This window comes from Rhipicephalus microplus, chromosome X (genome assembly GCF_043290135.1).
Source record: "Rhipicephalus microplus isolate Deutch F79 chromosome X, USDA_Rmic, whole genome shotgun sequence".
In the NCBI taxonomy this organism is placed as follows: Eukaryota; Metazoa; Arthropoda; class Arachnida; order Ixodida; family Ixodidae; genus Rhipicephalus; species Rhipicephalus microplus.
In genome coordinates this window covers 279,878,119-279,905,480 of record NC_134710.1, presented here as the reverse complement: position 1 = coordinate 279,905,480, position 27,362 = coordinate 279,878,119, and the positions used below count along the sequence as shown (strand labels likewise).

General features: G+C 44.4%; 1 protein-coding gene across 3 annotated transcripts in view; it reads left to right on the top strand.

The window, feature by feature from the left end:
- LOC119167136 (pancreatic lipase-related protein 2) overlaps positions 1-23,619 on the top strand; it is a 52,767-nt gene extending 29,148 nt beyond the window's left edge. For 2 of the 3 annotated variants that reach the window (XM_037418573.2, XM_037418571.2), the window contains 4 exons: positions 10,322-10,621; positions 11,795-12,047; positions 20,097-20,291; positions 23,063-23,619. In XM_037418573.2, the coding sequence (XP_037274470.2) occupies positions 10,322-10,621; positions 11,795-12,047; positions 20,097-20,291; positions 23,063-23,385 (1,071 nt within the window). In that variant the 3' untranslated portion in view covers positions 23,386-23,619. The remainder of the gene's footprint in view (positions 1-10,321; positions 10,622-11,794; positions 12,048-20,096; positions 20,292-23,062) is intronic. The other variant, XM_075879234.1, reaches the window with a different exon arrangement.
- Positions 23,620-27,362: the final 3,743 nt, after the last annotated feature.

Here is a 27,362-nt window from a genome sequence, read left to right as displayed (position 1 = left end):
ACAACCGTACAATGACCAGCCTTGGGCGTTGTTCATTCACCCGTCCAATTCTATGAATGTGCTCCACGGAAGTAACTGTGACCTTTAGGGTGTCTTGGAAAACCTTAGAAACAACTTTGTCTTCCAAAATTTCTCTGTTATCGTCTGGTCCTTCCGGTATGCCGAATACGACCAAATTATTCCTTCTTGAACGATCTTCGTAATCGACAAGCTTTTTGTCTTGTCCTGTCAGAGCCTTTTCTACGCGCTCCATTCTTCCCTCCAGTTTCTTTATTTTTTCTTCGTTCGCCTTTGATACCTTTAATACTTCGTCTAGTTTGGAAAGTTTTTGTTAATGTCTGAAAGTATGGTGTCGCGTTTCTTTTGTTCCTCTTTAGATTGTTTTAGTTCAGCTAGTATACTATTTATAAGTTCCTCAAGATCTGGACCAGGGTTGCTCTCCACATCACCACACAGCAAAATCGTTAAGACAGACCAGTAATCGTCAACAATTTGGGCACATTGCCGAGGGCACGGCAGAATCAAAAGCGCGCAACAACTAGTACGGACAGATGAATTAGGGGTGTGAAAACTGACCTGCACGACAATTCATGCAAGCTTAGACATGTTGTTCTGAAGAACGTTGCCGTGCCCTCTGAGGCGGAAGGCGAAATCTTGGTGCTTTATACTCGGCTCCACTGACGTCACCGATGACTGAAGCCAACGGCGTGGTTCACTGGAGACGAGGGTGCGTAGCTGCGATGTCGACGGTGGTTTCCACGTGCCTGGAGCGTGATCCAGCGGCGCATGCCCAGAGTGGGATGGCCGTCCAGTATCAGGCAGCGGACCAGGCTTGACAAGAAGAAACACCTGCACGACAATCCATGCAAGCTTAGACATGTTGTTCTGAAGAACGTTGCCGTGCCCTCTGAGGCGGAAGGCGAAATCTTGGTGCTTTATACTCGGCTCCACTGACGTCACTGATGACTGAAGCCAACGGCGTGGTTCACTGGAGACGAAAGTGCGTAGCTGCGATGTCGACGGTGGTTTCCACGTGCCTGAAGCGCGATCCAGCGGCGCATGCCCAGAGTGGGATGGCCGTCCAGTATCAGGCAGCGGACCAGGCTTGACAAGAAGAAACACCTGCACGACAATCCATGCAAGCTTAGACATGTTGTTCTGAAGAACGTTGCCGTGCCCTCTTTTCCTGACCAGGATGCCAGCTTTGTAGCTCTTTTTTGTGTTATTTTTTTTAATGTATGCCAGACTAAATTTACGTTATCCACAGTTCTTCACACATGTAAGAACTCTGATTGATATGTGGGGTTTAACGTCCCAAAACCACTATATGATTATGAGAGACGCCGTAGGGGAGGGCTCCGGAAATTTAGACCACCTGGGGTTCTTTAACGTGCACCCAAATCTGAGCACCGGGCCTACAACATTTCCGCCTCCATCGGAAATGCAGCCACCGCAGCCGGGATTCGAACCCGCGCCCTGCGGGTCAGCAGCCGAGTACCTTAGCCACTAGACCACCGCGGCGGGGCACATGTAAGAACTCTAGCTCTACCTAATTACCAATTGTCGGCTTTGTACGCAGCGAATATTCCAAATGCCCCTTAATTACGCCAGACACCACATTGGTTGTAATTCCATCCGCTTTCAAAGAGACGTCTTCCAAGGATACAGCCGGGTGAATATTAAGCTATTCTATTAAATTATGCCAATCAGGTGTTTGAGTTTTTCACCGCAGGCATGCGCGTACTACTGTAGCGACTTCCAATAGAACTGACAGAGCATCAAGCCAAGGAAAGCATGGGGGACAATCTTTTTTGTTGTTTCCAATATAGTGAATTGATATTTACCTGAACTGAGAGGCATTAGAGCGGAAGAAAAAGTGCACGTATTGCGAAAGTTGTGGGTTCCAATCTCACCGACGTAAAAGAATAAATTTTCCACCACCGTAAATAATCTTGCAATGTCTTCGCTATGCCATAAAGTATATCTTTTGTAAAGTAGAAAAACCCACTATGGCGCATTCGTCATGCTGCGGAGAACCGAGATACCCACATACACATCGGGAAGGCATTTGTGCACTTTACGCTGTGTCTGCTGACGGTGAAGAATTATGGCTCAGCGCTTGTGTAGTGACCGTTGCACAACCCGCATTGTGTGACACCTGGTTGTTACTATACGCCTTTACAAAGCTATATTGCATATTTTAACGCCATTTCTTGCCCGACATTATGCCTGTATATCTTCTTTTTCGCAAAGGATTTTCCAGCTTCCGCGTGGCTCTATGGTAGAATACTCGACTGCCATGCAGATGGCCAGGTTTCTAATCGCATACGATCCTGCATGTTTTTTTTTACCGTATCTTTTTCTTTCATTTTTATGCAATAGCTGTTAAGGTCACCGACAGCAGCAGCGGTGGGTGGGTGCTACACTTCAATGAGGTCCGACGCGCCGCAGAAAACTTCCGCAGCCAAATTTAACTCTTATTGCGATCACACAACAGCTTCCTCTCCTAAAATAGGGGCAGCTATACGCGCAAGTGCTGGTGCGCACCAGTGGTGCAAAGAGTGGAAACAGAGGAGCTGAACACCTGGACCTCCGGCTTTCTCTCATCCTCATGTTCGCCTTCTTTTGGAGCCCCATTTTTATACTGCAGTATACATTGTTGTGTTTTGCATTATTACAGCGAAATATGTTATCAAATCAAGACAGCCGCCTTCGACGCTACAGTTGTCTGCCGATTACCACCGGTATTTATATCGCAGATATTAAAAAAACGCAATAAACAAAATATATCAATGATAGAATGGGATTAGAACCTGGGCCCTTGGCGTGGTAGCCCAGTATTCAACCTCAAAGCCACGCCAGCATCATTTTGTTTTCTTTTTTAATAGAGAGGCTAGTACTTGAAACTCTTTTCAAAAAAGACCTTATGCAGGCTTCATGTCGGGGAAGGAATTACGTTTACAAGTGTAGCAGAGCGTTTTGAAAAACGAAAATAACGAACACATGTCAAACTATGCGAACTGCCAAACAGGTTAGTCATTGACTGCTTCCAGCACATCAAAAAGGCTAAGTAATATTATAATCACCCACAAAACGTGAGATGCGCTACCTCATCGTCATCAGCTGCAGCACTAACTACGGGCACATAATGCCATTCCGATGTGTAACGGGTGCCACGCTTCTCCGCAGAATGACAAAAATGCCTTTGTGGGTCTACTTCATCAAATACTAAGGTTTATAGTGTTGTGGACGCAGTCCCATGCAAGTTTTGTTGTAGCAGTTGCTTGGATAGTGTTTAAAAACTTTCTCGGTATAGCCGGCCTCCCAGCTATCGCTGCAACTGTGCTGAGCGTTCACTGCAGGCCTCTCTTTTTTTCTTTCTCTTTCTTTCTTTCATTCTTTCTTTCTTTCCTCATTTGTTTTTTTTCTTTCTAACTCACTCTCTCTTTCTGTCGTAAGACGGTTAGTTGGGCCAGTTGGTTAGGATCCATCGTGAACTTACAGGGCAACACCAGAAAAAATACAGGACAGGGAAGGAGAAAAAGAAAAAGAAAAGACGGCGCTCACTTACAACTGCTGTTTATTGGAAAAAACGGGGCGAAAAACTGTATATATAGGTACTGGCAGCCTACATCACAACATGCGCACAATACGAGGTGCACCGAGGTAGCGTTATCACACTCATGGCAATAAACAAGATTGACCTAAATAAGTTAACTCTTTTTTATGCAATGTGGCGGATGGTTCACTAACGCACTTGCTCCCCCTAATCTTTATATAATATGCCTCAGCAATTTCTCTTGTTAGCTGGTTAGAATGCTTGAAGATGATGGTGGTTCTCTAAAAAATGGGACGACAATCGCATGACCTGCAATGTTCTGGCAGATGAAGTCGCGCGATTCCTTGAAGAGATAACTCATGCTCCCTTAAACGAACATTGACACATCGTTTCGTTTTTCCCACGTACTCCCTACCACACGATAATGGAGTTAAATACACAGCTTTTTTACGCATGCGATGTACTTGTTCTTATGATTTACCGCGCATCTCCCTTTGGCTTGTTTGTTCCTCAGCGCATGATCAACCATCGGGCTAATGCGACCTATCTTATGTTTGGCGGAAAAAAGAACGTCGACACCATATCTTGAGCCTACGTTTTTCAGTCCATGCGCCAACTTGTGTACATAAGGAAAAACCGCTCTTTTTCTTTTTCTATCAATATTTTCTTGAGCTCCTCTGTGTTTCACGAGCTTAACGCTCCGAACCATCGACTCACACACAGCCGAAATCACCTTGTCAGGATAACCAGCATCTACTAACCGTTTTACCTGGTTATGAAAAGCAGTATTCGACACGTGCACACAGGATTTCCTGAGTGACGCATTTAAGATTGTCTTTGCAATCGCTCTCTTCACAATCTTAGAATGGCAAGACTTGTAGTTTAAGATAGGCTTCACTGATCTTGGGTCATATTTCCAACACAAATGATCTTTACCAAAAGTTAGCTTTAGGTCAAGCAACTGTAGCTCGTAATCCCTACAGACTTCGTGAGTGAAGGTAAGACCTATACCATGCTGATTGAACAATTTGAGAATGTGGTCAATGTCCTTATGGTGAATGTGATTGTGGAAAAAAATTTCGAAATCGTCGACATAACAAAAAACAGCACTGCAGCACTTACTAAGGGGACCTTCCAGCTGCCTGTCAATGTAGCCTAAAATAATGTCACTATTAATGGGGGCCACGCTCGACCCTATGCAGACACCAGACTTTTGTACATAAAGATCCCCCCGCCACGACACAAAGGTACTTTCAAGGTAAAATGACAAAAGTTCAAGAAATGATTCTAAAGAAATACCGCAACCATCGATGAAAGATTGTTCATCGTTATCAAACACAATGCAGGCTTTTACGCATTTCATAACCTGGCAATGCGGAAGGGAATAATATAAATTTTGCACGTCGACACTGAAGGCGCAACGTAGGCTCATCGAGTTATTTTTGAGGTACTCGCACACAGAATCCGAATTCGGTATGCGGAAAGTGTCAACAATATTCAGGCATGCTAGGTTCTTTGGCTGAAAACGCGAAACATTTAACTGCCAGCTACCTTTTTCCGAGACTATGGCCCGGAAAGGCATGTCTTCCTTGTGTGATTCCACCGTAAAGAAAACTTCTATCTCCAGGTTTTTTGCCCTCTTTACGCTGGCTGCCAAACGTTGCAGATTCATTCTTTCTAACAAGGAAAGCGCTCGGTGTTTTACTTCTGTGGCCTTAACACTGACACGCCTGAATTTGTTTTTCTTAACTGCGGCCTCGCTCTTCTGTGAATACGCTTCAGAATTCATAATGGCAAAGTATCCCTCTTTGTCGACTGCTAGTACATGCAACTTGTTTTCACAAAAAAAAAATCAACTAGCGGCCTTAGTGAGTCCATGCCCCCCCGCGCCTTTCCCGCTCTGGCAATGGTATCAATACAGTCCGAAACACACCTTGAACGTTCATCTTCCTTGGCACACCTTGAGACCGCCCTCGCTGTGGCTACCTTTTCAAAGGGATTCAGGCGGGGCTCGAAGCAGTACTTTGGGTCAAGTCCCAGCACCCTCTCATGTTCCTCCGGTATTGGCGTTGCGCTATGCGCTAAGGTTGACCACATGGCCCTGTACCAAGTTTGCTTTCTTCTTCACCGGAAGCGTCGGACGTACAATGCGCCAGAGGAACTCGATGGTGAATTCGGCCGTGTAGCACCACTGTCTGTACCGGCATGAACCAGGGTAGTGATCCAGATAACTCGAACATGCAATGCGAAGTAGGTCCTTAAGCATCCTAACTTGTCGCCACCACTCAGACTTGAGAATTTTGCAGATCCTTCGCGAATGTCCATCTGAAGGCTTCAGCCAACCGCACAACACCTGCACCTCGGCCGGGCAAATTCCTTGTCTGACGTGCCAGGAAGCAACTCTGGCTCTGCACACGCACACGGCAATCATGGCTGCCAGGCAAGCCGGGTCATGAAGGTTCGAGTTAACACATAGAAAAGAGCCCTGGGTACTAGAAAACTTTTTCCAATAAACAAGGGTTGTGAGTCAGCGCCGTCTTTTCTTTCTCTTTTGCTCCTTCCCTGTCCTGTATTTTTTCTGGTGTTGCGCTGTAAGTTAGTTCACGATGGATCTCTTTCTGACTTTTTATCTCTCGCTTTCTCTGCATGTTTCCCTTACTTTCTCTCCTTCATTGTTTCTATCGTTTTTATCTTTTTTCACTCTCTGATAACAATGCAGTAATATGGTTCCGATGAATTATTGTTGTGAAATCGTACCGAAGTAGCCGAGTGGGTACGACGCTCACTCTCAAACCGGGAAAATCTGGGTTTTAATTCCACCTCGCCAAGGTATATTATTTATGTTTATTTATTCTGTATACTCCTTCTTACGTTCGTCTTCCTTTCTATCCACTTTCCCGAGCGCCGTTTTCGCTCAACGCCCGCGTCACTCTTCTACCCGACTCTGTGCCTCATGCAACAGTTCATGTTTTACAAGGGCTCTACTCTCTCCCACCCCAGGCTTCAATGTTCTTCGCCAGTGCTTTCTAACACTCTTCTTTTTTCCACTCTCTCCTTGTCATGTCTTTGTTTTTTCTCAAAAATTTGCTACTCTGTAGTGGGTGCTTGTCAAATTCCCGCCCGAGCATTTGCGCGTGATTCAATTAGCCCCTTCAGTAGCGGTAGCAACGTTTATTTACGCAACCTGTTTATTGTAGTGGTGTAAACTTGTAGCGAAAAAAAGGAGGATACATTTCTGAATATACGAATTTAACCTTCTGCTTAACCGACGGCTTTGGGATCAAATCCCGGCCACGGCGGCCACATTTTTGCTGGAGATGACAGTGTTTGACGCCCGTGTGCTTAGATTTTGACGTTCGTTAGGAAACACCAGGTGGTCGAAATTTTCGGAGCCCTCCACTACAGAGTCTTTCACAATCATATCAGGGTGGTGGGACGTTAAAACTAACTGAAAACACTTTGCAATGTCAATATGTGCTTGCTCTACCTCAATGTGCTGCGTGTTGCTTTATCCAGCCACTTTTATAAAGGCACTACGATGTGTTGCTTTGTAGAACAAAAGTCAAAATAACTCATAATTTTTCCTCAAAATACTTGCAACCAACAACGAATCACACGTACATTTGAAATCTGATGATTACACTCTTCTCGCGTCAAAATTGTACGTGACTGAGTGCAGAATGATGAAGTATTTGATTACACGCTAATTGCAAGTAGCGTATAATCACTAATTGTAATTCATTATAACATTCAGTGCCTTAGAATTATGGTATCTTCGTTTGACACATTCTTACAGATAGCGCGTCATAATTCATACCTGAGGGGGATAGAACAGTAACTTAAACAGCTCCTCTATTGAAGAGGAATAAACGTTTATTTTTCGAAACAGTGTAGTGGTGTAGGTTCCGCGTAAAGCACTGACAAAAATAACTTTCTCAGTGCTTTACTTGGCCCAATTTTCTGATGGTTTTGCTATGCGTGTCAAACAAACAAAAAAAAACAAACGAGCCCCTCGACCTATTCGCCATCTTTCGTACATCTTGTAGCAAATATTCCTCCGGCATGTTTTCGATCTCAGGCAGTATAGTTCGGCGTTCAGGTCGCAAAGCGCTGCATCTCGTAATATACAAGTTTTTCCTTTTAATTTACTTTTTCTTGTATTTTGTAGATCTGCGCAACCTTCGTTGTTCCCATTCTTTGCATCAAATTGGATGTCTTGGTTTTTTTCTTTCTCGGGACTACTGGCTGCCCATTTACTCTTTCACCTGCTGTGTACTGAGCTTCCAACTTTGTTTTAAATTCTTTATTACGTGTTTATGCTTTTTAGGTCCACGTGTTTGGGCACTCCTCCACTTCATCTATTTTTTTTATTTTTCATCTATCTTACTTAATCAGCCTTCAGAACTACTATAACGCGGCGATTTTCTGCTTCCAAGGAAAGCCTCACCTATATCAGCTTGTACAACTTCATGTGTATTATCTTGTTTTATTAACCACTCCACCGAAAATCCAACCACTGTCCTTCGGTTACCGTCCAACCCCGACAGCCAGAGCAATTTTTAAGTAAAGAACCGCATCTTCGAACATCAGTTCTAGTACAATTACTACTTCCCGAATTCCGTGCAGCTCTATGTTGCTATACGTGTTAGGATAAATAAAAGTATTTAGACGTTTCTAAAAATTTCTTGCATTGTCTACGAGGAAGGCAATGTCATCCGCATCTGTTTCAACGTTTACGAACTACGTAACGGAAATGAAATCCTATGTGTCACTGCTCTCCGGACGTCGTTGTATGCGTTTAACCCAAATCTAGAGCCACAGCTGAAATGGAGGACATCTTTGTTTTAGTCCTAGGTTTATGTCCACTAATTGCTTACATTTCTGGGCTTCCCAAACAGTTTTTGCGCAGTTTAATTACTCCGCCATGCTAGAAGCGCTCTCTCACAGCAGACTTACTGGAATGAACAATGCTCGCAATCTAGTCATCGTATCGCGCATGTCTGTATACAAACACCACGACATCAGCTTCATCCTTTCTACTGCTTTTTACAAGCGTGAACGTGCGTCTGCATTCTCTCGTTAAGGCTTATTGGCATCATTCTTGCCACTTTCGCTTGCATTCTCGAAACTTGTACAGGTGGAATTTTGGTGGTTGTGTGATGTTGACAATTATAGCATTACATTCAAGGCTATCTGTAAGGACATCTCTAATATTTTAACAATATATATAGGTAAAATATAGAATGTACAAGTAGAGTGAAATCATAACTTAGTTTCATAGGAGTGCACAAGATGAACACTCCAGGTGCTTCTGACTAATCCAGAGGGAACCACTACGGCATAGGCGGAGAGTTTTTATATTTCCGGAGGGGGCTGTGTGAGAGAGCTAAATACGCCGAAGACCTATTTGGTACATAAAACAAAACATTCAATTTCTTGATGCTTACCTCCCGTACTGATTCGCACGACAGCCGTGGAAATGCCGCAATTTAAGTCATCCTGCAACTTCTTTTTCAATGCGACCATGGCAACTTACTTCCTACATGTCATTCGCCCATGATCCGAATGTTAAAGGCCTGAAAGCAAAAGGGGCTCGCGTAAACAGTCCCCTGTGAAATACCTGTAAGGCAAGATGTACAACAGTACATTGACAATTGATGAGAGCCTAAGCCAAACTATTAAAATGCCAGGCCAGTGCCAGAGGGGTGGCTCTGCCCCCCATGAAGCAGCCCGGAGGAGGCTTTAGCACACCAGCACCATGTACTTTCCGTCTACGCACTATGGAATTCTTCATAACTACATTGGGGTTTCGGCACATAAAACTCCCAGATTTGATTACGATAAAAGGGCAGGGAAATTACGAAACAAAGAACACAGTTAGATAACATACATTTCGTTGCGGAAGAGTGGGGTGCGAAGAGCAATTAGAGGAGGAAAAGATAAGTATAACAAAAGGCTGTTCATGCGAAACCCCAGAACATGCCCTAGCAGTTCAAAAGTGCTCGTAAAGCCCAGTCACATTCAAGAAGCGTCATAGTGTTTTTCTAACTTCAACTGTACAAGCTTCCAGGATCCTGTCTTGGTCTTCGAGAGTGGCCTTTTGTAAAAAGAAGTCAATAGTCTAGATTACAAAATCCATTGTTGACTTGAGTGCCAGGGTCTCATCAAAGCTACAGAAGTTGGCTGATCCTATGAATAGGTATTCGTAAATACCACGCCCACCATCACGCGATATAAGTGGAGTTGTTTCTTGGTGAGAGACTGTCGAGATGACAATTGACTGGCAGCGTCAAAGTAGTTTAATTAGTGTCTCACGAAAGCATAGGCTTTCGCCTGTGCTCCCTTTAGCATCGCCTAAAACGAATGAATGAGTGAATGAATGAATGAATAGACTTTATTTAAAGTCCGGCAGTTTTACCGGGCGAGGTGGGGGAAGAGGAGATTAACCCGTGTGCCTTCCCACTCTCCGTTGATTATGATGGCTGTGCCTCAGGTGACCGCTTGAAGTCCTTGCACCCGGGTGGCATTTTAAGCTTGCCAACGTTCGTACCACATATGCTGTTTAAAACGTGAGCAACATCGCACCTCATTATTTCTTTCATTTTTCGTGACTGTGTTCCATTCATGACAAACGCGCTGGTATTCTACAGCACGACGCAAGAGTACGAGAAGTATCTGAGAAAGAAACACATAGCAATGTACTGTTTCACATTCTAAGCATTTCTGTTGCAAGCGGCTACTGATCCGCTTGGTGGTGTGCAGGTGACGGACACGAGCAACGACAGTGTCTGCTACCCTCTCGTGGGCTGCTTTCGCACGCGGGACCCGCTGACGGTGCCGACATCGTTTCCCGATTCGCCAGAGAAACTCAACACGAGCTTCCTGCTCTACTCGCGGCAGAACCGCAACTCGTCGCTGCGCCTCGACTACCGATCACGGGCGAGCATTGAGCGGCTTAACCTGTTCCGCGAGCGCAAGCCGCTCAAGCTGATCGTGCATGGATGGCACGAGAGTGGCGACAGCGAATGGGTGCTCGAAGCCAAAGACTTGCTCCTGAATATCGTAAGTAACGGGCCCGCGGCTGTCACTCTGGTAACACGTCACACAATAAAGCAGAGTAATGAGCACATAAAATATAACAGGAGAGGAAGCATTACCCGCAGAGCCAAGAATGTTAGAAACAGATCGGCAAATCAGTACCCTGATTTAAAACTGGATGATGCCTCATACCGTGCATGTAATGTACTCAAGCTTGCATTCCACTACAGAGTACAATACGACGTGATTGAGAGGGGCAGAAGTCTTCTAAATAAATTTGGCTACATGAGTTTGTTTAGTGCGCTGAATATTGTAATTGTACAAGTGTTTTCGCATTTCGCCGAGACGGAAATGCGGCTGCCACAGAGGCCGGGAATCGAACACGCTCTTAGAAGCACAGTGCTATACGCAATGCACAAGCGCAATGCATTGAGTGATGTCAAGAGCGAATGGACGTAATATGAAAGAACAGATAACTGTGGTAACCAGATTAAACTGTATGGCCCCTTAATTTGATCCGGTACCGGTGATACAAGGTCACCGCTAATTACTGGGAGATCCGTCCCGCTAACATGCCCTGCATGTATGTTGTTAAATATCGTTGCGTGTTCGCCGGTAATTGTAATCATATTGTTGTATGAAGTGTTGTCAGTCCACCCTCGTTAGAAAAACAAACAGAAAGCTGGAATGGCCCCACCTAAAGAGCTAATGACCCTGCACTGTCCACTTTATCTGTGCAGGGGTGTCCAATTTTAATTCTACTGAGAATAATTAGAGCCCTTCGAAACGTATAAAAAACACTAAATGAAATATGTTTTGCTGAAAGAACTTTCGCGTCATTTCTCCTTATTGCTCATGTCGTCTGGCTTGTGTGAGAGCTTCTTTCAGGACGTATTCATTGTTAACGCGCGTAGAATTCAACCACCAAGTATTTTCAATCCACTTTTCCATGTTTCGCTGTGCCTGGTTTGAAGGCTCGTCAGACATGCTTATACTTTAGCTTGATTCTTCGTGGTTTCTCTAAATGCAACTTAATTTTTTGATATACTTTAAATCAAAGTATTTTATTGCCCACGAATAAACACACTAAGAAAGACATGCTTCATTTCCCAGAGTGCACACTTGGTGTTTAAGTCATGACGAATACTCGAGACCAATGTATTCATAGCCCACAGTAAACTCCAGCACTGTACATAGGAAGACTGTAACGTGGTCGTGGTGGACTGGCGGGGTGGCTCACAAAGTTCCAACTACATCCGTTCTGCTGGCAACACAGCTCTGGTCGGCCGCGAGGGATCGCTCTTGCTCCAGCAATTGCTGTCCGTGTACCAACGCACGTTGAGCCCCGACGATGTGCACGTCATAGGTCACAGCCTGGGAGGCCAGGTTTCTGGTTTCCTTGGTCGCCACTTCTTCAACCAGACTGGTGTTCTCCTGGGGAGGATTACCGGTGAGTGAGTCTTGGCCTCTTAAACAGAAAAGCTGACACGCACATATTCAAGGGTACACGAAAATAAAGGAAGCTGTCTTTGCCAAACACCTTTTATGCACTGTGTGAATATTCAGTATACTTTGCGGATCAATGTAAAGGTGAGAGCTGCTGCACTATAATGTAAAAATATTCCACTACAATTCTGTTCCACTCTTTCAAGGTCACAGTTAGCTCACCGGTGACGCCAGCTTAGTAGGGTACTCGAAACTTTTTGCGGAAAAGCACGGTATAAAATAGAGCAGCATGACACCGTCTCATATTTTTTTCTTGAGAAGCTAAATAAAGCCTCGGTGCGTTCGCCGATCTGGGCAGAATTTTAACAAGGTGAGCTCGCACAGCAAAAACAAATCGCCGCGCGTCGTGGGTTGCGCCGGCTCCTCCCGATTGGTCCACTCCGTTTATTTATTTTGCGGTGCTTTATTGGCTTGCAACGGGTGTCAAGTCGCCAGCAAGGACAACTTGGCCGAGCGATTCTGCGCAAATCAATTCATCGTCACTGATATCTACGTGCACAGCAAGCTGTTGTGCCGCTAACGTGGACGGTTCTTTGCCGACTCGCGTTGTTGCAGCAACAGAGAAATTACAGAATGTAGCAGAGAGACGATTTTTTGTGCTCTTTTTATTGATGTTATTGTACCGACTCACCCAGCTAGGTGCCATTTCAAGAAAAAGTTAGAAAAGGCTTACTGTCAACCAATTTGTATATCGGGCAGGCTCGGGTAAAAAAATTAGCATTAAGAGTATGTAGATGCGAAATGATAGCGTCTGCAGGAAGCGACCGGAGCGTTTTGTAAGCAACACTCACGAGCTGCAGTAAACCAGTGATGCATTTGAAGCCTCTCGTGATGACGTCAGTGGAGACCTTGGTCCCATAATCCTGTTTTCAGTGAAGAAGCTTTGCCATGCAGTTGAGAGCCATACGCCTTAGGACACTGGAATACTACTAGACAAGCATGTGCAAGGTCTGTTTTGCTACCACAAACCCCCAATTCAAGAGCATTCGTGAGTAACAGACCGAAATGCGCCGATGAAGAGCAGCTCATAAAGGACTTATAGCCACGACATGGTAAAGTGGACGAAATGTAATGCTGTCACCGAAATCTGGTTGTGGAGTTTGCAATTAGACGATGTCCTGGCTATTCTCAAAAGTCTCGCATGGAATGTTCCCCGTGCCTGTGGCAAGTTGAGGTGACAGAACGTGAACGATTGGTTAGGCGCTTACTGACTGATGAACTGTGATTCTGAGCGCAAATTTGCAAGCGTAGTGGCAGTCGCTGACGTCACATACTATATACTTTGTTCTCATTAGATGCGGTCAAATTGGTTTCTACAGCTGCTAAATTGAGCTCCCTCTGTCCCTTGAGTGAATATGTAAGCAGCCATTTGGCCTATAGACATAAAAGATATCAGGCTGCCTGTTGTATAGCCACTTACAGCCTTCCCCCGTACAACTTTCCCGCCTTGCTTGTGATGTCGGCATAGGTTGGCAAGCTCACTCATTAGTCGACTCACCCCGTCTCATACTGAAATGAGCCTGTGACTCTGAGTGAGTTTGGTCTTCTAATACTATTTCTTCAAACTTATGCATGGATAATGAGGTAGGTAAGGTAGTGTGATAGTTTACCATGCCATTCATGAACATGACCGTAGTATTTAAGGAACAAACAAAACAAGAGATCCTAACTCTAACAAAGGCTCCCCTTAAGCAGTGTGTTCTGCGAGAATTCGGAAGAACGACAGTGACTCAAAAACAACCGCAGGCATCTTCTAATGTGATAGCTCTTGGCATTGAGATAGGCGTCGTTGGTAGTGAGCAAAAATTATTATCTTGTCCGTGACCAAAACTTTGAGAAAGATGCAGGTAAAAAATGTCAAGATCAGAGTGAGGATCAAATCCAGGCCGTTATGTGGAAAACAGGTGTTCTTCCACACGGTCATGCATCTGCTCAAGAAAAAAAAATGAGGGACCCTTAAGCCTTTAAGAGTTGAACGTGACAGCAATATTCTCTCCCGAGTGCATACTTCAAACGCTTAGTGCATGAAATGTTTTCGAAGTTGCTATGCACCCACTTTCTGGCCCTAAGTCAATAGGCGCAGAAACGTGTCTGCCTAATGTAGTGGGTGACCGACTTCAAACCATGAAGTCATAATAATAATCACATGTTCTGACGCCTGATGGCATTGTACGCTTCTCTTTTGATGTTATTACTGCTATATTTCATGCTGTATTGTGAATCATGCATACAGGACGCGTGTGTTCGTAAAGAAAGTTACTTTCACTGTATTTCTAAGCAGAGGAAGGTATTTTCACTGTATTCGCAAGTAAACGCGTGGCTGTGTGGTAGACCACCCGCGTGCTAAGCGTACGATTCGGGTTCGGTCCGCACTGCGATCGAGAATTTTTTCTTATTGCTTTTATTGCAACTTTCTCGATCTTTAGTCACGCAGAAAATGATAATTTTTCGCTAAGCTTACAACCAACGACGCCGACACCAATGCAGGATTTTCCGCGAAACAACCGTTTTCACTCTGTCACATTAATACACTGAAAATAAATTCCTGTGTTTAGAAATGCCGTGAAAATAACGTTCATTCTTTACAAACACACGTGTCTTGTATACAGATTTCATATTACAACATGTAGGATTGCAGTAATATTCGGTAGTACAAGCGTGCATTGTTATCGAGCGTGAGAACATGTGATTATAATAACAACCTCATAGTTCAAAGCTGGCCCTGCAATACTTAAAGCTCACACGTACAGGGCTGGTCAAAAGTTCTCAGGCCACTATCCGATGTAGTTCTATGTCGGTGTGGCCTGGGAATTTCATAACCTCCCCCCCCCCCCTATTATGTTAGGGCTCATGTGCCCATACACTACGTAGTGAGTTCATGGCAAGTTCAAAAAATTTTTCACCGCATAATTGCTCCTACTTTAAAGTATGCTACCCATTACATAGAATGCAGCCATATGTGACAGCTTTACTTGCACAACCCATTCTCAACTTTATCGATTACATTTTACTTATCCACAATTCTCGAGTTACATCTCACAATAAAAAGTACGCACGAAGTGGTTGAAGTACGCACTAAGGACGAGATATTTCTATTGCCTTCAACTCTTAAACGTGAAGCTTGAAGATCTACGAATTTTTAATACTATATACTCAAAATAATGCATGGAAAACACTGCAGTTGAGGTAATGGTATAGGTGACTACATAGCCGGAGAGAACGAGGGGTAAGGGCTAATGGCTCGGGATCCCCCCCCCCCCTCCCATAAAGCCCCCTATGGAGGCTTTATAGTGGATGGAGCCCCCAAAGTGCTGACCCGGGATATTTTTTTGTAGCTTGTCTTAGTTCCCTGTGTTTTGACAAAGGGCTGTTAGGTACTCTGTCTGGCAGCTATTTCACATTGGGCTGTCATGCACTCTTGTTTTTCATTTTAGTCTTTTAAAATAGGTATAACGTAACGATCTCAGTTACCTCACTTAAAATGCCCTGAAATGTACTTGTATGTGCCGAAGACGTTGTGTTGACAAACAACTGAAGCGGCCTCTTAAGCTATGACTACATAGTCCTGAACCACGTAGTGACTGGTTTTCAGGACACAAAAGTGCTGCTGTGAACACAGAGAAATCCATAAGCAAAAAGTCTGACACTGCTCTATCTAACATGGACTTGCTCACCAGGAAGTAATTTCCGGGTTTTCTACTAATTCGAACCCTCGACATTGATGTCTAGGAATGTGCTGCGAAAAGATGCCATAAATTTATATATATATATTTCTCAGTGGAAGGTAACTGACAACTGGCTGTGACTGAGTAAGTGACAACTTTTATTCATCGAAAGAGTGAGGAATGCGGGAGGCTAAGCCAAGTAGGTTGCCAGGCCATGCCTCTCGATCACGACTTGCGCTCGTTCAAGGATATATGTTAGGATGTCCCTGTCGGTGCTGCAAAGAAGAACCTCCGATTTTTCGTCGGTAGGGTGTGGGTGGAAGAGGTAAGGTAGTGGCCACTGGTGATCGAAAAGCTACTCTAACACTCCCCCAGAAAACAATTTTCGGCGTGAAAATGCACAGCTCTAGCTTCGCAAAAAGTATATTGTCATAGAAATTGGAATTTTCCGCTGTGTGAGAATTATTATTGGCCGTCTTAGATACAATAAATTAGCGGGCTTAAGCAAAATGCCCTGGGTCATCATTGACCCGTTCTCTTTTAACTGGTGCATGGTATTACTCTATAAGTAGATGAAGAGTAAAAAGACGGTAAATACGGGATTAGGATATGACACCGACCCATGTCTGTGTCTTCTTCTAGTCCAGTCTTTAGCGCTATTTTATTCTTCGTAGACAGTGCACTAACACGTCAACAAGTAAAACACGTCAATGAAACACTTCGGCCAATTCCACGCGTTATTTGAAACGATTTCATGTCATGCAATCAGCGAGTAGCAGCCTAAGTGGCCTTTCTCTCTTTCAGCCAACCGTTACAATGTAGATCGACGTTTTCGTAAATTGAAAAATACGTCTGCAGTCTCCCCCTAGATATATTCATAACAATATCGTGGTGTTGGCCGGCATCTAAGAGACTAAGGCAGTACCACATTCTTTAGTTTGGGAGCTGGAGTCTCTCTCAATATATATATATATATATATATATATATATATATATATATATATATATATATATATATATATATATATATATATATATATATATATATATATATTTATATATATATACATATTGAGCGAGAGATAGCATTGTGGATGAGTGATTTGGGCCCGCTCTTCCGGGAAATTGAAAACTCTCCACCTATGAACGTTTTGTTGAGTCTGAGTGATCTCTAGTTTTTTGCCGACCGATGGGGATGTCGGTAACCTCTAGTGTGTAATATGTTGAATTAGCAACTATAGCACAATGTGGAGGATATTAATGCGTGCAATTTCATAATAACAAGGCGAAGCAACTGCTTCAGTCTCAGACAAAAAACTGCGGGAAACAAACTGAAAAAAAATCACAGCATATGCAGGGAGTGGATAATGATGAGTGGTTGAAGCTCTGGAGTTGCATCGGTAAACCTTGAAGTCTCCGTAAATCTTGCCCAGCCGATCGTCCTTTAAAGACGTGACAAACACTTTGTGCGTGTTTCACCACCGCTTCGTTGGCGCTCAGCTCAGGATCGTCTTACTAGCGCTTCCGCACATGTTCGATTTCGCTGGCTCTCACTGCAGCGCATGCTGCCGCCGCTTGCCGAGCCCTCCACTTATACTCGAAGCACAATGACTGCCGGCGAAAAAGAAAGAGCGCCAAGAGCAAACGCATTTTATACCCACGTTTTTCGCGGTCTCTTATCACACCAGAATGCGCATAGGAGTGAAGCGAGCGCCACAGCATCACTTAGTGAGAGGCCAAGTACTAGTGGTGCAAGCGCCACAGTGCTATCGCGATCCCAACTAGTGAGCATGCCGTCTACTAGCGGTGCTAGGGCCTCGGCGCCATCGCCATAGCGGTGGATACGACGGACAACAACGGCGGACTAGCCTACGCCTTGTTTTCCACTTCGGGCAATCTCTCGATATGTATCCGCTTTCGTTGCAGTTCAGGCATCGCTGCATTCAAGATGGCTTCTTGAATGGGAAATATAGCGCAGCACTTGACTTTTTCAGTTCCGATTCATTTGCTTGGAAGTCTGTGTGTCTCGGCTCCGTCACGTCTGCCGTGCCATTGATCGTCGGCAGTCGAGCATTGTAGCTCTGTCAATAAGCTCAAAAACGCAGTCGCAATGCTGCGATGCCAAACGACTCGCCCATTTATCTCCTTTAAAGCCTGCCAATATGAGGAAGATTCTGTCCTTGGTCTTCATGTAATACGGCGCTTTTTCCAGTATCGCGTTTTTTGAGTAAAGTACTCAGTAATGTATTCTTGCCGCTGTAGCATGCGTTTTCTTTGAAAGACCCGAATTCTCGCATTGTCATTTTTGTTTGAAACGTTGAGAAATTGCTCGCTTCCACGTATCCAAATTTGCCATTAGTTTTCAATACCTTAAGTGCCAGCCGCGTGCAGGACTTCGTAAGCGGGTGATGGTGTTCACAAGTGTCAGCGACGGTGACTAGTGAGCGAGTGAGGTTATTTGTTCAGCCTCAATTATCCAAGTGTCTACGTCGGATTGAACTGAAACGTCATAAAATGGTATTGCTGCTGACGTGTCGTTGATTGAATGAACTTGAATTGGTTCTTGGGCTTGGAGAATATTTCTGTCAATTTTGCTTCTGATTCAGCCATCATTCAGAGTAGTCGGCTGATGTCACTGAATTCCAATTGTCGTGAAGTGCCATCTGCATAACGTGCATGCTCGGATGAATCTAATAGTCACTCACTCATTTTGTCGTTTTCGTGACGGCTGTCGTGACGTTGGCTGTCTTGTTGGTCGTTTGTCGTAGCCAGAAGTTCTACTTGACTTTTGAGGGCTTTGATTTCGGCGTGCAGCTTTGCGTTGGCAGCAGAGAGGCTCCGAATGCTTGTCAGCTCGTCTTCGCTGGTAGTCCGCTGCATCCTTGGAGGCTCCTGAGTGCCGCTGGTTCGTCGCCGTTCATTGTTCTCGATGAGTCTCGTGACGAGATCGTCCACTCTGCCCATGTGAGCGATGCGGCGTTGCTTGAGTTCGTCCGCAAACTCTGTCTTCTTGAGTGCGGTGAGAGCTTTTCTGTCTTCAGACAAAAGCTAGTCCTCCGTCAAGATCTTTGAGTAAGCTCGGGATGGGTTTTCGGTGGCTTCGTCCATGGTGATTGCAGCAGTAGAGGGTGTAATTGCAGAATGCCTTTATTTCATCTGGTTTTTAGTTAGTAGACTGTGCCATGTCAAGGGAATAATGAACAAAAAAGGTAAATTAATGATTTTTAAGCGAACTGTATTAAAATCAAAGGTTACATCTCGTTCTCCTGCTGCCTCGCGATCCGTCCCAGTTCGTACCTCGAAGTTGACTGCGTTGCCAGGCATTTCCGGCCTGACTCCACGATCGAGAGGGGCTTTCTTCACCCCACGGGGGGCCACACCACTGCAGGAGCACGACGGCTGTATTCTTAGTAGTCACTCGCAGAAAGCGCGTGAGGTCGGATGCATCGAATTATAACGGCGCGTTTCACAGGGCCGAAAAGCCATAAACACTGCCCGAAGGACGGTTCGAACACACAAGGACACACACGCACATGAAGCGGCAGTGCTCCGACACTGACAATGGCATTCCACTGACTTTTCAGTAATTGCTCTGAAGCAGCAATTATTTCATTAGTCGGGGCAAAATTCATAAGCTTTGGCTTTGTATGAGCTCTCGTTTGTCCGAAGGTAGACCTCCTAATGTTAAGGGCAATGTATTTTTGTGAGCATCATTTCCCTTATTATATTATCAGGTGTGTCGGCCAGCAAGCGTGTCCAAATTTCATTAGAGGGCCATTCTTTTTTCTCTTTCCTACTCACAGTACCCAGCCAAACGTCAATTCGCGGTAAGCCTAAATGAAACTGTGGCGTCCATTGAAAGTATTTTGTGGCTGCGTTCTCTAAAGCAGTGCGATGCTACTGTTCGCTGTTGTATTTTTTATAGGCTAAGGTGTATAAACTGTAGTCGTTATTTCTCATTTATTCTCTGTAAACCATTGTCATATTTTTAAACAACGATAACCCTAACGACAGCTTATTCAAAGCAATGCGGATTTTATTATATATAGCGAATCAAGACGAGGGAGGTAGAAAACGATTAACAATTTTACTATGTCGCATGAAGTTAAAGAATATGAATAAATGTTTGTCTGTAAGTTCTCAATGTTGTTTCACTTTCAATACATACGTATTTGCCGTCTCCCTTTTATTGTGAGAGTGTTGAAATTTAGGCGAATGCACTTCTGTATGTTGCGGCAAAGTATACGTGCTCGTGAATATCAGGTGAAGCATTATTGATCTTACAGGTTTGTTATAAAACTAATTTTCCTCTTATCTAACCTTCGAAGCTCTGGATGCCGCTGCCCCACTGTTTGAAGACACCGACGTGTTCCTGTCCCGCCGCGACGCCCAATTTGTAGACGCCATTCACACAAGCGCCGGAGGAAAAGTTATCAAGGGCGAGTTCGGGGTCCTCAAGCCATTTGGCCACGTAGACTTCTACCCAAACGGCGGCCAGAAGCAGCCCGGATGTCCGGCGCTAGGTCAGTGTGATTATCTTTATTAGGTGCTGCAACTCTTGATAACAGAAATATTGTTAGGAGAGCACCTAGTAGGGTTCTTAACTGGGTTAGTTGGTTCGCGTTCATTACAAAAGAAATAGTAACACACCCGACGGTATGACTGAAACAGACGGGAAAATGCGCTGAATACGAGAGACGAAAGGAGCAAGAGGGTATAGTGCAGAATAACTGAGCTGCACTAGGTGGACTAGATCATTGCTCGGCCAGGCGAGCAACACCGTCTTGTTTGTTTTACTCGTCTCATCGTCCACGCTTTTTCACCATTTTGAGCGATACGATACAATTTAGTACGATACATTAGGAGTGATAATTTCTAGATGCCTATTACTTTCAGTTTAACCAAATTCAATACCTTAGACAATCATAAAGCACACCTAATAATAATAAAGTTATAATGATGTTTAAAAGTATCAACATTTATTTCCATATAATGATTATTCTGTTATGGATTCACTTTAATTTACTGCACTTGGTAGCAATGTTGTCCAGCACCACCACCACCTCTGGTATCCGTCACACCTATCGCATCTACTGGCAAAATATAAACAGGGTGGTCGAAAGAACCTCCCTCATGAGATTGTTATAACTTTCTGAACACTGTTCTTATTGCACTTTGCGATGATTGAGTAACTGTAGTGCAGTGGGGTATATACAGCAAACGAAGCATGGGGCAAAGTTGACATTGCTTTGGCAAATTTTGTCTTGACAGTTTTACGACATTGTCACCTATAGAAGCCGTAGCGAAGTCACCTTTTTTATTGATACGGCTTGCACTATATTTCTAGCGTATGTATTCATGTTAAAATACTCATGATGGCAGTGTAGCTGCGCTAACACCTCCGTTTGATTTGTTTGAAGAATAAGTGGAAATCAACCAAAAACAGAAGAAAGACTTTCCTAGCTCTTCCTTTATTTTTTTCATAGTTCGCTCTTAAACATCGCAAAACATGGTGACAGAGATAAGCGAACAAATTTTATTTGTCAAGAAAGCCTAGTAATAAACCCTGGTATTATGGTCCGTAGATCCAACCATCAATGCCGAATGCTCGGGCGAGGTATGGGTCCTGTTACATGGAAGCAGTAAAAGTGGCTAAGTTGCAGGTCTGGGCAAGTGCCCAGTATACTTGTGCCACTTTCACCTCTTGGATTGTGGCATCACAGAAAAGGCTCAATCCACCATTTTTGTTGACACTTTTTCTTGAGGGCATACAGCTATGACATCACAACCGTGTTTTAGGGTTTTATTTACCTTACGCAGAGAGAAATACTGAAGTAGAGAAACCCTGTTATGCTATGTGTGGACTACATACCTTTTTCTAGCGGAAAATGCAAGTGCTACACAAAAATGGTCAATCCTTGTCGTCATGAAGCAAGACTTCTATACCTCAATCTCAACATGGAACATGAACTCAATATTTAGAGACAATTTTAATTATAAATTGAGTGCTGACGTGATATAAAAGCAGTGACAAGCCACTACCATAGTCAAGCTTTATAATTGTGTCTAAAGATATGTAAAATATACGAAAGGCATGTGCAAGCCTCTACAAAATGGTGTCAAAATGAATTCAAAGCTTAATAATAAAATGTATAGCTCTTTGGGGTTAAAATAAATGTAAGATTGTGCGCAAAACTTGGAAAGAACTAATCTTAACGGTTATGACGTCTGTAAATGCAATTTTCCAAATGATGGTTTTTTTTTAGGGGGGGGGGTCTGAATTATAACCAAAGGGCAGTGCGTTCCCCCACTGGCATTGGGGGCCCACAAGAAACCCATGAATGAGGTTGTGCGAGGCGTTGTGTCCACGACTTCAATTGCAGGGAGAGAAGGAAGCGCACAGCAAAATAGTTTTTCTGAAACACGTAGTAAGAGACAAAAAGTTAAGGGACACTCCTTGTGCATTGATCTATAAAGCGTGTACGTAAAGTAAAAGAAAAAGATCAAGAAAGTTGATGACCAGTTACAGGTATAATCAAAACTGCCAATAGTTTGCGAGGTGCAAATTAAAGTAAAGTTAGAGGGACAAACGCCGCAAATTCGACACTAAGGATGCAATGAATATCATGAATATTTAAAAAACATGGCAAAAGGAGAAAGTAGAAGTGAACATTTGTATTATAACAGATGGGTCAGCACTTTGCGTGTTGAAGACTGAGCTGCGCTTCAGAGAAACAATATATACCGTAAAAATATTTACAAAAACAAAGAGTGTGTTTGTGCCAACAAAAGTCATAAAACTACCGGTCACATTGCGGCTCAATACCAGAATATCACAGGAACGCCAATATGTACGCGAAGAACTGCTATTCGTAGTCGCATGTGTGGGTCTCTTGTGTCTTGGCGCCATTTAGTGCAAACAGCCAAGCATTTCCTTCAATTATGGTCAGCGCTTATGTGGAAGTCGAGTATACCTTGTACTAATGCTTCGTCAGTGTCATGAAAAGAAAACGGAAGAATGAGCAACACAGGACATGCGCTGCACTAGCAATAAGAATCTTTATTGAAGAGAGGCCATATGTAAGCCAAAGTTCATCTTTGCTGAAGTAGATTCACACATGTTACGTTTTTGTGAGTTCAGCGTGTCTCTTGTGCAATGGCTCGTTTGTTCGTTTGTTTTATACTCGTTCTATAGCAGTGCCCATACATCGCTATGAAACCTCCCCAACTTGGCCCCCTATCCGTTATCCTGCCATTAACTTACGTTACTTTGTCCCATTCTGATTTTTTGCAGAATTGTACTGCGACCACAAGCTATCCAAAGACTTCTTTCTTGAGTCTCTACGCAGCCAGCGATGCCGTTTCATTTCCGAACCCTGTGGTGGTGGCCTGGATGCTCTATTGGCCGACCGCTGCACGCGGAGGGGTGACCGCGGCGAGATGGGCTACTTCGCTGACCGGGCACCTGGCCGAGGTGTACAGACGCTGGAGACCAATGATAAGGCGCCTTACTGCCGCGAGAGGCACGTGCCCAGGAACCCAGCAAGAGACGACACGCCCAGGAATACTGCAAGAGGTGACACGCCCAGGAGAGACCGTATCAGACAACGAGGTTGAAATTATGACTCGTGATTCTACTCAACATATTCGAGAACGCTTCCGCTGTCTTAGTCACTATAACTCAGGAGCTCAGCGTTTTTCGAATACCACAATCCGCAACCTACAAAGAAAAGCTCTGACGTGTTTTCAGCTTCAAGCAACATGCAGACATCCTACAAACAACAAAAAATGTCTCATTACCAATAAATGACTATCTCAGCACGTGGCAAATAAACATATGGTAACATGGAATATCGCTTAAGATTTCACAACCATGTGATTCGACAAATTTCTTCAAGAAAAACCAATTTCTCGCCTGCGTGCCCTTACAACAGTGCACTATTTTTTCCCAAAGCATAAAAAACTGTAACATGCAGTGCAAAAGACGACACACAAAAAAGGGAGGACACAAGACAAGCGCTGAAGGTAACAGTACTGAGCTTGCCGAATGGCTTTGCAGCAGCAGTAGGCCGCTAGTGAGTAACAGTTCACGTGGTGATGGTTTGAAAACGTAACATGCCGTCATTATTACTTGCATTGTCAGAAACATGCAGTTGCTTGTTCAACGGAACACAGACAACATTCTGATTAGTAGAGTTTGTCTCACAGCCATGCTGAGACTCTAACCGTGCGTAATCTACTGCACTCGGGCGTTTCAGGTTTAAACAGTGGTATGGAAATATGAACATTGAAAAAAAGACACACGTACGCTTTTCGAACCATGGCAATTGCGAAAATTTGTCGAACAACTACGTTAGGAAGGTAACGATGCAATACAGCAAAATTTAGCAGAGAAACATAAATTGTGGCTGTAACTGCAAGTTTCAGCACTCTAACTACTAGTGCACTTTACTATAACTACTGCGATTGCGCTTATTGCAATGTACAAAAAACTATGGTTTTATTTTGATCTAGCTGAAGTATATAATAAATTAAATACAACCTAACTGAGTCACGAGCTTGAAAAAGAGATTAGCACATGAGAGAACATAAAGTTCAACTGCCATTCGCGCGTTAGCAGCTGATCATTCATCGTCTCTGTCACTCTCGGCGCTTTCACATCCTTCTACGTCCGGTCAAACATCCTTGTCGTCAAGATGATTTCTTTTAACGTAACAGCTGAAACAAATCTCAAAAGTTTACTTCGCCGAACGACTCCGACCACTTCGCGTCAACAAGTTCACAGTTAGAAGGACGTCTGGGTGCTCAGAACATTGGGCCGATTTTTCTCTGAAGCCGTTGAACAAGCGAATTTCTTGCAACGTGTTGCCACTCATTAACAAATGTACAAAAACAAGTGGTCAAGCCTCAGATTTATTATAGGTTTGAAATGCATGGCACAGCAAATCGCACGCTCGTGCGACTTTCCATGTAAATAGTCTGTAATTAAATCCATGAGTACAAAAGCACCTATGAATTCTATAAGCACGTAAAACAAGATGAGATTCAACTGCGAGGGCTGTGCGGTAATATTTAACTAGTCTACGTGGCTTCAGAACACCTCACGAAGCTGATATGTATATGCCGTGGGCTGCCGTTGAAAGCGCTAGTTGTCATGTATTTTTATAAAGGCTTCGCATCTAGACAGAATGATTTGGTTTATCATGTCAGTGTAATGCACGGTTCTTTTGAATGTTTAGTAAGAAGAGCTCTCTATGGTTTAAACCTACGACAGACTTAACGAAGGGACAAGGCCGTTTGTACCAAAACTCAAACAAGACGTTTAATTCAAAAGTAAAAAGACGAAAATCCCCCATAAACGAAACAACTAATAAAAAGTTAACTAGACACGGCGAAATCCATCTATCAACACTCTACAAAAAAGTTCTAAGTGTTCAATTAAATCTAACGTCCAAATGGGGCTGAGCGGTGGAGTAGGGCATGCTGTCCGTTTGGTCTCACCGACACGCTGAATTCGGCGACGATGAGCAAACCGAAACGCGGTGATCGGGCTTCAGGACGCGGGCAGGACGGGGAAGAAGGAACGCTGGCTGCTGACGACACGTCGAGAAGCCAGACCGGAGTGTAGTGGCTCTGGCTTTAGGAGTGTGGACCCGTCGGTGACGAGAGAACGCGGTGATCTCGGCTTCAGGACGCGGGCAGGACGGGGATGAAGGAACGCTTGCTGCTGACGACACGTCGAGAAGCCAGACCGGAACGTGGTGGCTCTGGCTTTGGGAGTGTGGACCCGCCGGTGACGAGAGAACGCGGGCTGGTAGCGACGCGTCAGGGAACCAGGGTCAACCTGGCCAAGTAGCTGGGCGTACAGCTCGGGCCTGTAGCCCGGCGGCTGTTGCTCGCCTGTTGGAACCTAAGTCCGCAGGCCCTGGGTAGGAGTTCAGCACCGGATGGCCACGGTCTTCTCGAGCGGGAACACGACGGCAGGAGGCCCTTGCCGGTTGAAGTCCTGCAGGCTCGGGTCCGACGCCCGACGGTCCATCTTCAGCGCCCGATCCGGTGACGACCTTCCGCTTGTCCCGTCTTCTTCGAACTCCCCTTGATCTGCTCTGCTCAGGCTTCTGCTTCCGGTCCGGCCCATTTGTCTCGTCCCGATTGGAGATTCTGTACTTTCGGGGTACCCAGCCATTGGGCCTTGAAATCCCCTTAGTGTATGATCATTAGTTACCTTATCTTTCATTTTGTTCATGGGGAGCCACGTGTTCTCATGCACGCGACGTCTTCACTGCCATCGTCATTGTCGTTGTCTAGGCAGCACAGCACGTGCACTCTGTTCTCTTCTGTTTTTGTGACGCGCACTTTCCCAAGGCGCGCACTTTGAACGCTCACTCCACTCATCACAATTTTTTTTCCAAGAAATAAAAAACTGCCGTTGAGTGCGCGTTTCGCACTACACCACAATTTACCCACATATATTTCCGCCACACAGTTCACTGCATTGTCCAAAGCTCCACATTCACTAATCTCAAAATACGCAAGAAGTGAGAAAATGTATGGACACATCTAGCGGATCGTGAAAATCACCAAATTAGCCTGTTTAGTACACCACTTTTTCTTTTTTTCATATATACCCTATCATCACAAAAACTATAAATCATGTTAATGTTATATTGCATGTAACTTCTACTATTTACAAACAACACTCTTCCGTGGTGTGCAATCAAGATCCAAAAGAAACCACCGGGAAATCGAACCCGACGCTTAAGGTATAGCGTCCAAAACAAGATGTTTAACGACTCTAACCATTTGACAAGAGTAAGGAATCAGACGCCAGTGAAAGAATTCTCGACCATAAACTCGTCTGAACTTAAAGCTGCGTATCCCCAGGCGCCCAACCTCTAAATCACAAGCATACACGCTGGAATGCCTGTATACCAGCCGGAGGCGTTGCCTCCAGGCGCACCAGTACAACCACGCCTGAATGACTTCATCCTTTCCAGAAACGCCTTGCTTGAGCTCGTAAGCCACTAATCGTTCAGACATCTTAACAGAAGTGATCTTTCCAATCGAAGATGCCAGAGAGCACCGGTCGGCGTCCTTCCTCGTACAATGACCTGCTGGACCATTACTGCCTTCTGGTTCACTTTCCATCACTTCAGCTTTTTTTCTTGCTTGTTCATCAAAACTTTCAATCCTTCTGCCTGCGTCATTGTGACTACCCTCATTGTCACATATAGCTGATCTACATCCCAACTCTACTCTCTGCTCTTCAACAAGTGCTTTTGCATTTTGCTCCAATATTCTCATAGAAGCATCATCTACAATTTCCCGAGAACTCAAGCCATCTCTCTGTGTGGGTAAGTTATAATCATGGTGAAAAACCATATACGAAGCATCTGTTGCTATCTCCAGTGGCCCAAAACAATAGGAAGCAGTTACATCAGAGCTTTTGTTATGGCATTCGCCGGCATTACCTAGGAGACCTTTTACTGGTCCTTCAGCGGAGCTATTCAGAGGCAATCCTACCTCTGCATAAAGTGCGCTTGACCACTCACAGTTTTCGAAACACCCTTTACTCTGAATGGAGCGTTCTTGTT